Source organism: Salvelinus sp. IW2-2015, unplaced genomic scaffold (assembly GCF_002910315.2).
Source record: "Salvelinus sp. IW2-2015 unplaced genomic scaffold, ASM291031v2 Un_scaffold1710, whole genome shotgun sequence".
In the NCBI taxonomy this organism is placed as follows: Eukaryota; Metazoa; Chordata; class Actinopteri; order Salmoniformes; family Salmonidae; genus Salvelinus; species Salvelinus sp. IW2-2015.
The window spans coordinates 79548-90435 of NW_019943100.1; the positions used below are offsets into that span (position 1 = coordinate 79548).

Genomic DNA, 10888 nt, shown 5'->3' on the forward strand with positions numbered 1-10888 from the left:
TAGGCATTAAACAGAGTCTGTCACTGTCATGACCCATACAGTACCAGTCAAAAGTTTGGACACACCTACTCATTCAAGGGTTTCTTTATTTTTACTTTCTAGATTGTATAATAATAGTTTAGACATCAAAAACTATGAAACAACACATATGGAATCATGTAGTAACCAAAAAGTGTTAAAAATGGAAATATATTATATTTTTCATTTCTTCAAAGTAGCCTCCCTTTGCCTTGATGACAGCTTGCACACTCTTGGCCTTCTCTCAACCAGTTTCATGAGGTAGTCACCTGGAATGCATTTCAATTAACAGGTGTGCCTTGTTAAAAGTTATGACTGGATGAGTCCCAAATGGCACCCTATTCGCACTACTTTAGACCAGAGCCTATTCTCTATATAGTGTACTACTTTAGACCAGAGCACAATTCCTATATAGTGCACTACTGTAGACCAGAGCCCTATTCCTATATAGTGGCACACTTTTACCAGAGCCCTATTCCCTATAAGTGCACTACTGTGACCAGAGCCCAATGGTTAAGGGGTACCATTTTCCCACTGATCGCTGAACAACATTCTGTATCCTGTGAAGCGTGGCCTTGTATTCTCCTCTGTTARCTGRATCCCAAATGGCACCCCGTTCCCTAAATAGTGCACAGCTTTTGATCAGAGCACTGCATTGTGTCAGGAATAGGTGACCATTTAAGACGTTACCTGTGAGCGAGCGTTAGTTTGTAATATTGTAGCTAATCTCTTTTCTTTCCGCAGGGCGAGGGGGCCGCTCGTTCCCCGTGGTATAGAGAAGGATGAATGCCGCTCTGTTCCAGCCTAACTGAGAACGAGGGAGCAACAGAGGAAGAGGAGGAAGAGGTGGAAAGAGGAGAGGAAGAAGTAAAGAAGAAGATATTGAGATCTGTACTCTTGACAGGGATCACCTCCTCTTCACCTCCGGACAAAAATTTCTCTCTGTTTGTCTCTCTCTCTCTCTCTCTCCTCTCGTTTTTCCTCCATCACCGACATCGTTCACTGCAGCGGCTCTACCTCTCCTAGACTTTGAGCCGTGAAGGGCTCTAACACACAACACACACACACACACACACACACACACAACACACACACACACACACACACACACACACACACACACAACACACGTTTGGTCTGTGTCCTGTTGATCTGCTGATGCTGGTTAGCCTGCCTGCCTGCCTGCTCGCTCCTTCCCAATCGCCAGATCATGAAGAGGCCCAAGCAGCAGACTCATCCCCTCAGCTTCCTCTCTTTCTTCAGCCGGAAGCCTAAATCCGACCCCAGGCTTGAGAGGCCTGCTGGGGCCCACAACAAGGAGGAGGTCTCCATCACTCTCACACCCAGCGAACATGCAGACCAGGTGAGAAAGACAGCGTCTTATTCCCTTTATAGTGCACTACTTTTGACCAGAGTCCTATGGGGAAAAGGCACCCTATTCCCTTTATAGTGCACTACTTTTGACCAGAGTCCTATGGGGAAAAGGCACCCTATTCCCTTTATAGTGCACTACTTTTGACCAGAGTCATATGGGGAAAAGGCACCCTATTCCCTTTATAGTGCACTACTTTTGACCAGAGTCCTATGGGGAAAAGGCACCCTATTCCCTAAGTAACACACTTGTTTTTTTACCAATACCCTGTAAAAGGAATAGGATGCTATTTGGGATACATCCAGGGTCTCTCCTATTATAGTGGTTCCGGTCAAAAGCAGTGTACTACAGTACTTAGAGAGTAAGATGCTGTGTCAGACATAGACAGCCTCTGTGTGTTTGTTTTCTCGTCCCCCTCCCTGCGGCCCTGCAGAGTGTTTGTTCAATTAGCCAGTTGTCAAAGTGTCTCCTGCATTCTGTGCAGGTTAGTGTTTCTCGTCATGAACCTTGTTTTGGAGGCATCTGTGCAGAGTGGTCACTAGCTAGCGCAGCTACAAAGTCACAAAATCCTATTTTTAAACCTAACCTTAACCCTAACCTTAACCGCACTGCTATCCCTAACCTTAAATGAAGACCGAAAAGCGAAGATTTCATGCATTTTTACAATACAGCCAATTTTGACTTTGTAGCTGGCCATCTAGAGGAAATCGCTCATCCCAATAAACATCAACCTGTGCATTCTGTTGCCAAGAAACAGAGTAGCTCACATCAGAGCTCCACCCGCCATCTACACACAATGCGCGCACGCGCAGACACACACTCTCCTCTCTTTCCCCCTTTCTCTCTTTACCTCTCGCTCTCGCTCTCTGTCTCTCTCTTGATGAACAGTCCCTCACCGTATGGAAAACGAATCTATTATAATATATTTACATATATGAGGAGGGAATTAAAAAATATATTTACATATATGTCGAGAATATATTTATGAAAGTTATAACTTGAGCATCTCATAGATTTTTTTTGTTTTTGTTTATGTTAATGAAATCTTTTTTTAGCGACACGTATCGTGCCGCGTTGTAATGTTGAGTCTATTGACCTGTGGGTATCTTGGCATTAGGTTTTCAAAGTGGGGTTTGTATGCAAAAGTTGAACATGTAATATGCAGCTATTGAGGTTGACTGGTACATATGAAACAGAGGAAGAGCTATATTTATTTCAAAAAAGACACATGAACCTAGAACATATTTCTCCCGAGCTGTCAATCACAATTTGAAATGTTCCCGAGTCCTGCCCCCAGCCCCGCCTCCAACTGACAGAGCAGCTGTTGCAGTTTTAAAATGTTCTTCAGGTGAGGGAGGAGAGCAGCTGTCAGCTCCAACAAAAATCTTTCTCGTGGTTAATTGCATTTTATATCGATTTATATAATCATGTTTTTTCACCTGGCGGGTGACCGAGAAAGAAGATATTTTCTTCAACTGCCTGCAAGCAAGAGTTTTTACAGAGTTAGCTAATATCCTTTAACTTGCCACCACAACATGCATTGAGACTGGCCTCGGTAAGAATTGTTTTGGATATTAAAGCTCTGGGTCATTTTTTGTGTTTTGATATCATTTATACTGAACAAAAAATATAAACGCAACAATTTAAAAGATTTTACTGAGTTACAATTCATATAAGGAAATCAGTCAATTGAAATACATTAATTAGGTCCTAATCTATGGATTTCACATGACAGGGCAAGGGTGCAGCCATGGGTGGACCTGAGAGGACATATTTKGTTTTTAAGATGCGACCTTCCAGTGACTTCCTGAGGTCACAAAGGGAAACGATACATTTGAGTCTTAATCGTTTGTGCTGTGTGCCTTTTTTCTTGTGCACATATATCACCATATATTATGAACTATGAAGTACTCATATATATTTAAGCAATAAGGCCCGAGAGGGTGTGGTAAATGGCCAATATGCCACGGCTAAGAGCTGCTCTTTAGCACGACGCAATGCGGAGTGCCTGGACACAGCCCTTAGCCGTGGTATATTGGCCATATATCACAAACCCCTGAGGTGCAGACTGAAAAGCTTCCTGCCATCCAGGACCTATATACTAGGCAGTGTCAGTGGAAGGCCCCAAAAATTGTCAAAGACTCCACTCCAGTCACCTAAGTCATAGACTGTTTTTTCTGCTACCGCACGGCAAGCAGTACCGGAGCGCCAAGTCTAGGTCCAAAATGCTCCTTAACAGCTTCTACCCCCAAGCCATAAGAGTGCTGAACAATTAATCAAATGGCCCCCCCGGACTATTTACAATGACACCCCCCTCCCCTTTGTTTTTACACTGCTGCTACTCGCTGTTTGTTGTCAATGCATAGTCACTTTACCCCTACCTACCTACATGTACAAATTACCTCGGCTAACCTGTACCCCACACATACAATTATCTGTAAGGCCTTAGTCTAGTAGTACATTTCTAGCACAGATTCAACCACAAGGTTTTTCAGTGCTTCGCAAAGTAGGGCACCTATTGGTAGATGGGTAAAAAAGAAATAAAAAAGCAGACATTGAATATCCCTTTTAGCATGGTGAAGTTATTCATGAATTACATTAGATTGTGTATCAATACACCCAGTCACTACAAAGATATAGGCGTCCTTCCTAACTCAGTTGCCAGAGAGGAAGGAAACTGCTCAAGGATTTCACCATGATGTCAATGGTGATTTTAAAACAGTTACAGAGTTTAATGGTTGTGATATGAGAAAACTGAGGATGGATCAACAACATTGTAATTACTCCACAATACTAACCTAAATGACAAAGTGAAAAGAAGGAAGCCTGTACAGAATGTTTTTTTTCTCCAAAACATGCATCCTGTTTGCAATAAGGCACTAAAGTAAAACTGCCAAAAACACAAAGTGTTATGTTTGGGGCAAATCCAATCCAACACATCACTGATTACCACTCTTCATATTTTCAAGCATGGTGGTGACTGCATCATGTTATTGTTATGCTTGTCATCGGCAACGACTAAGGAGTTTTTTTAGGATAAAAACAAACGGAATGGAGCTAAGCACAGGCATAAACTTTATGACAGGGAAGTCAGACTGAGACTAGGGTCTCTTTTACAGATGAGCATAAATACAGTGGATTTGGAAAGTATTCAAAACCCTTGACTTTTTCCACATTTTGTTATGTTACAGCCTTTTTCTAAAATTGATGAAATCGTTTCCCCCCCTCAATCAATCTACACACACAACCCCATAATGACAAAGCAAAAACAGGTTTATAGAAATMTTTCAAATATTACATGTACATGTCTGAGGTCCTGAGTGCTCTGGAGCAGGTTTTCATCAATGAACTCTCTGTACTTTGCTCCATTCATCTTTCCCTCAATCCTGACTAGTCTCCCAGTCCCTGCCGCTGAAAAAGATTCCCACAGCATGATGCTGCCACCACCATGCTTCACCGTAGGGATGGTGCCAGGTTTCCTACAGATGTGACGTTGGGCATTCAGGCCAAAGAGTTTCATCAGACCAGAGAGTCTTAATTCTCATGTTCTGAGAGTCCTTTAGGTGCCTTTGGCAAACTCCAAGATGGCTGTCATGTGCCTTTTACTGAGAAGTGGRTTCCGTCTGGCCACTCTATCATAAAGGCCTGATTGGTGGAGTGCTTCAGAGATGGTTGTCCTTCTGGAAGGTTCTCCCATCTCCACAGAGGAACTCTGGAGCTCTGTCAGAGTGACCATTGGGTTCTTGGTCACCTCCCTGACCAAGGTCCTTCTCCCCCGATTGCTTAGTTTGGCTGGGCGGCCAGCTCTAGGAAGAGTCTTGGTTGTTCCAAACTTCTTCCATTTAAGAATGATGGAGGCCACTGTGTTCTTGGGGACCTTCAATGCTGCAGAAATGTTTTGGTACCCTTCRCCAGATCTGTGCCCCGACACAATCCTGTCTCAGAGCTCTACGGACATTTCCTTCGACCTCATGGCCTGGTTTTTTTCTCTGACATGCACTGTCAACTGTGGGACCTTATATAGACAGGTGTGTGCCTTTTCAAATCATGTCCAATCTATTGAATTTACCACAGGTGGACTCCAATCAAGTTCCAGAAACATCTCAAGGATGATCAATGGAAACAGGATGGACCTGAGCTCAATTTCGAGTCTTATAGCAAAAGGGTCTGAAAACTTTAAAAATAAACTTATTTACATATTTTGTTTATAAGAAGAAGCAACTTTACCCAACTCTGTGGAGACCAAGCCTGAGACCAGGGCCCGGATTCACAAAACCTACTTAAGAAGAAATGTATTCTTAACTGCCATTTTTTCCCCCTTAACTATAGACTTATGAGGAAAGTTAAGCAAAGTTGCTATTCCTCAATAAAGTTATTGGAAATGTTATTTGCGCTATTCACTTTTTTTTGTTTTTGTCATATCGATCCCGTTACCGGGATTGCAGCCATAAGAAGTTTTAATTAAGCAAAAAGTTAAGAAGACATTAGATGATTAAAAATGAAGTTCTTGGATTTGTTCTTAGTTCCAATATAGCTAAACCCTCGTCTTAAACTCTGGGCAGTGAGAGAATACGCTCATGAAAGCATTTGAACACGTTTAATTCACTCAAACTTCATATGGAAGTTTCAGTATAGATTATTTTAAACCCAAAGAACACGTTTTAGAACAGTTATCTCAGTATGAAATATGCTAACATGATTGCCATTGCTAGCTAGATAGCTAGCTAAATCGGTTGCCTAGTAACAAACATCTTAAGAAGATTCGCAAGAAGATATTTAAGAAGTTCGTAAGAAAAGCATTAAATCTTAAAATATTGTTGAGGAATTGCACTTTTTTACATTTATTTTTTTATAAGTTTCTTAAGTTTTTTCATAAGAAGTGTTTTGTGAATCTGGGCCCAGTCTAAATTGAATTAATGATGATAGATACATAGGACGTTTTTGCACGAGTGCTTTGTCGATAAACACAAAAGAATACTGCTCTCTCCTTACATACAAAGAGGCCCAACCCACTTTTTAATACAAAACACAATGGTGTGTTCTGGAACCATCAGCAGTAGTATCTCCATAATCTAAAATAGACATAAAAGTGGCCTGGACAATTTCCTTCCTATTAACAAAAGTCAGATATGCTTTGTATCTGTAAAAAAGAAAAAAGAAAACGTGCATTTTGTTATTATGCATTTGGCAGTAACTTTAGATCCAATAGTGACCTCCTGATGTAAGGGGTGTGTAACCGGTGGCAGGGAAGTCAGACGCAGGAGAGCAGAACTTGGTAATAGCCGGAGCAGTTTAATAGCAAAACCAACGGCATTTGAATAACAAGATATGGGTACAAAAACCCGTCACGCACCAATGCACTTATAATAAACAATCCCACACAAAGACATGGGGGACGGGGGGACGGACAGAGGGTTAAATACACAAGTGATTGAGGGGATTGAAACCAGGTGTGAGGAAAGACAAGACAAAACACATGGAAAATGAAAATTGGATCGATGATGGCTAGAAGACCGGCGAGCGCCGCCCGAACAAGGAGATGACCCGACTTCGGCGGAAGTCGTGACACCTGCAGTGGTTGAAAATCAGACTTCAAGTGTGAAAAGGCTTGACCGACAGATGAAGCAACGGAATACAACACGATCATCTACCAGCAATGAGGGGCCACTTACATACTTAACCAAAGACGGGTCAAAATTGTCCAAATGTAATGACGTCTTGGCGTCGATAGGTAATAACGCAGCAGGAACTTCTGTTCCTGTCAAAAAGAGAAGAGAAAAATAAATCACGTGAMGTTGACTGAATATTCATCTGGATGCTGTATGTGGGAAGAACAGTCAACTCACTGGCCAAAACCAGTATAACCACCATGTCTTACAAATAGGAAACCAGCTGAGGATAAAATGCTGATTTTAAAATGTATCACAAATGTTACGTTTTTTTCAGTAAATACGCAGGAGTCTAAAACGACTTGCTTAGACAGTGAAGTAGAGGAATTACCCTGCTTCAGTGAATCAACAGTTTTCCATAATGTAGAGGGATCAGTAACAGTATGTCATAGCAGTAAGGAAGTAGTTTGATTTGGCCTGTTTAACCAAGGCAGTGCACCTATTTCTCAATTGCCTAAATAGCTGCCAATTAGCTAACGAGCCAGTTTCTTTAGRCTTGGCCCAGGCWTGAATTCTTATCAAGAYGAGGTCTGAGAGTACCATCGATTCGTTCGGTTTTTGACTCCGAGTTGCTTGAAAGGGGCATGTTTATCAGTCAGAGAGGTAAAAAGGGATGAGAAGAATGTAAGTGCCAAAACAGGGTCTGGTATGCTGCTAGTAGAAAAAAAGTATCTTCACAATTATACAAGGGTCAGAGTTTTTAAATTAAGTATCTATAATTCAAGCTATAGGGCATTGGGTGCTGATATCATTTGCAAAAACACCACTAGCCAAATACTAATGGGGACTGTTAGTCAGGATAAGGTCAATCAATGAGGAGTTTGCTAGTTTTTTTTTTACAGTCATCTGAGTGGGTTTCGTTATCAGCTGAGTCAAATTGAACACAAGACAGATATTCTTTAATCTGATCTGAGGCATGTGTAAACCAGTCTAGATTTAGATATCCAAGCARAACCAGTTCAGATACCAAAAATCGTTTTAAATAATCAGAAATCATGTCAACAGCCTTCGCCCGAGCGGCTGGGGGGGAGGCGGAAGACCACAGCAATAAATATATGCATATTTTAGTTTATGGACACTTTTTTTTTATAACCAACAGCTCCCACATTTTGGGAACAGAGATGCTAAGACAGAATGAGAGAAGATCTTACATAAATAGCCCCTCCCCCCTTTTAAAAAAACATCTGAAAATGTTTTAGTCCACAATGGCAACGTCCTTATCCATAATCKAATTKTTCAGCCAGGTCTCTGAGGTAAACCAGAACGTCTGGACTAATGTCAAGCACCCAGACATCCAGAAAGTCCAGTTTAGACATCAGGCTTTGCATATTACTATGTAACAGTAGAATCCGTCTGAGAGATTTGAAAACAGCAGGAGTATCCATGGTGACACAAGACTCAATAMAACTGGATAAACTAGCCACGATAAACTTCCTGATTGGATTCAAAGTCACAAAGCTAATAGTAGAATTCAGGTAAATGTGCATATGATTACTATTGACAACACCCCTATGCTTATGAGCACATGTAGCAAAACAATATKTTGATATACTGTCTGGCCACTGACAAGTTAAACTTTATATGAAAATCCATACTCTCGTTTAGAAGGCTAACATCACATTACATCTTTTCACAAATAGTTTCATATTTACTCATTCATTTTAACCAACATCTAGATGTAAATCTGATAATTGAGAAGTTACACGAACAGAGAGTAATGTGGGTCTCCTGTCCTTCCTCACGGTATGGGTTCCTCTCTGATTTCTCTCACGGTATGGGTTCATCCACTGGAGAACTAGAGCACATTGTTTCCAAGCTCATCAGCTACATTTAGATGTAGAGATACGTTCAGCTCGATGATGGTTGTTAGTACAGAAAACATCTGATATATTTTTTTTGTGAGTTTTATCAAGTGAAAGGTGAAAACACATATAGTACTTTGGCGACTAAGCAGCTCTGGACACTAATGCTACTTTTCTAACCTTTCTGTCTGTCCATTTGGCAGGACCAGAACATCACAGCCGAAGAGGGCGGGATCGAGCAAGGCGACTTRGAGGTGGCATCGTCAGGGGTGACGGGTGACGACCCTGGCGCTGCGGTGGAGGCGGAATGCTGCGGGGGCGGAGCCAACAGCTCTTCCACAGGTGTCCTATCCCTCTCCTCTTCCAGCCAGGACCAGCTATTGGACGATCACCACTTGGAGGAGTGTCCTTTATGCCTCCTGAGCCAACCACGATGCCGGTTCCCTCGCCTTTCTTCCTGTTCCCACCGGGCCTGCTATGACTGCCTGAGACAGTACCTGAAGATCGAAATCTCAGAGAGCAGGGTGGGCATCGCCTGTCCGCAGTGCCCCGAGGCGTTTGCGCCTCAAGATGTGCGCGCCATCCTGGATGACCTGACGCTGCTGGAGAGATTCGAAGAGTACCAGCTGAGACGGTTTCTGGCAGCCGACCCGGACACACGCTGGTGTCCTGCACCCGACTGCAGGTAGAGACATTTAGTCATTCAGTTCATTCTACTGATTCAGATTCGTTTATAGAGTCAGAAGAATCATATTCAGGGAGTCAATAGTACCAGCTTCAGGAAGGTGGCACCTGCGCCTGACTGCAGGTAGAGACACTTTAGTCATTCAGTTCATTCTACTGATTCAGATTCGTTTAAGAGTCAGAAGAATCATATTCAGGGAGTCAATAGTACGCAGCTCAGGAGGTTGCCCTGCAGTAGTGCATTCAGTTCATTCTACTGATTCAGATTCGTTTTATAGAGTCAGAAGAATCTATTCAGGGAGTCAATAGTACCAAGCTCAGGAGGTGCACTGCGCCTGACTGCAGGTATAAGACACTTAGTCATTCAGTTCATTCTACTGATTCAGATTCGTTTATAGAGTCAGAAGGAATCAATATTCAGGGAGTCAATAGTACCAGCTCAGGAGGTGCCCTGCGCCTGACTGCAGGTATAGACACTTAGTCATTCAGTTCATTCTACTGATTCAGATTCGTTTTATAGAGTCAGAAGAATCATATTCAGGGAGTCAATAGTACCAGCTCAGGGAGGTTGGCCTGCGCCTGACTGCCTGACTGACTGCCTGACTGCAGATAGAGACATTGTAACAAGTACACCATCTGATAATTACGTTCGTAGATTCAGGATAACATATTTGAGTCAGTCAGAACTATCCAGGGACAGTGAACTGCAGGAGTCACATAACAGGAGTAAAGGTATTCTCAGCGAAGGGACTTTCGTATTTATGACGAGCAAGATGCAAGACTTCTCACACAGTCCCACACAGTYTCTGCTCATGTGCTTGAGTTCCCTTCACGCAGTTACAACGTGGTAGAACACGGGACCAAAAACAGCAGAGAAGTTGAGCCTTGCGCTTCGATGCTCTTAGTTTTTTTGCGGAAATTGGAAACTAAATTTAGGTTCCCCAAAAGGCTAGTGCCGGCTCTGACTGGATGTGTGGGTGTGGATGTGGGTACGCACTGTGGCCCCTCATGATGAATTCCAATTTTTTTGTTGTGGCCCCCCACCCCCATCAGTTGGCCGTTCTACATCAGACGATGTTGATTTTACAGTCAAGACACAATGGGCCTCCAGTATTTATGGATGAGGTATTACTGGGGCCAGGACGTGAGGAGAAAGTCTTTCAAGTATCCAACAATTGCATAAGCCTTGAATTCGTAGCCGTGACTCATATTCCTAATATACACACATTCCAGAAGGTCTTAGACTTCTTAGAAGCTTAGTACTAGAGCCTATTCAGTTTTTCAATGTGTGTGTTATTTTGTGTGTGTGTGTGTGTGTGTGTGTGTGTGTGTGTGTGTGTGTG

General features: G+C 42.5%; 1 protein-coding gene and 1 long non-coding RNA gene across 2 annotated transcripts in view; both read left to right on the forward strand.

The window, feature by feature from the left end:
* Positions 1-1091, forward strand: part of LOC139024624 (uncharacterized) — a 6916-nt gene extending 5825 nt beyond the window's left edge. Inside the window, exon 3 of the long non-coding RNA XR_011475959.1 lies at positions 763-1091. This is a non-coding gene — a long non-coding RNA (uncharacterized lncRNA). The remainder of the gene's footprint in view (positions 1-762) is intronic.
* Positions 1092-1114: 23 nt separating this feature from the next.
* The window catches only part of LOC112071761 (E3 ubiquitin-protein ligase RNF19A), a 48233-nt gene continuing 38459 nt past the window's right edge, over positions 1115-10888 (forward strand). The window contains 2 exon segments of the mRNA XM_070439507.1: positions 1115-1381; positions 9065-9547. Of these exon segments, the coding sequence (XP_070295608.1) occupies positions 1229-1381; positions 9065-9547 (636 nt within the window). The 5' untranslated portion in view covers positions 1115-1228.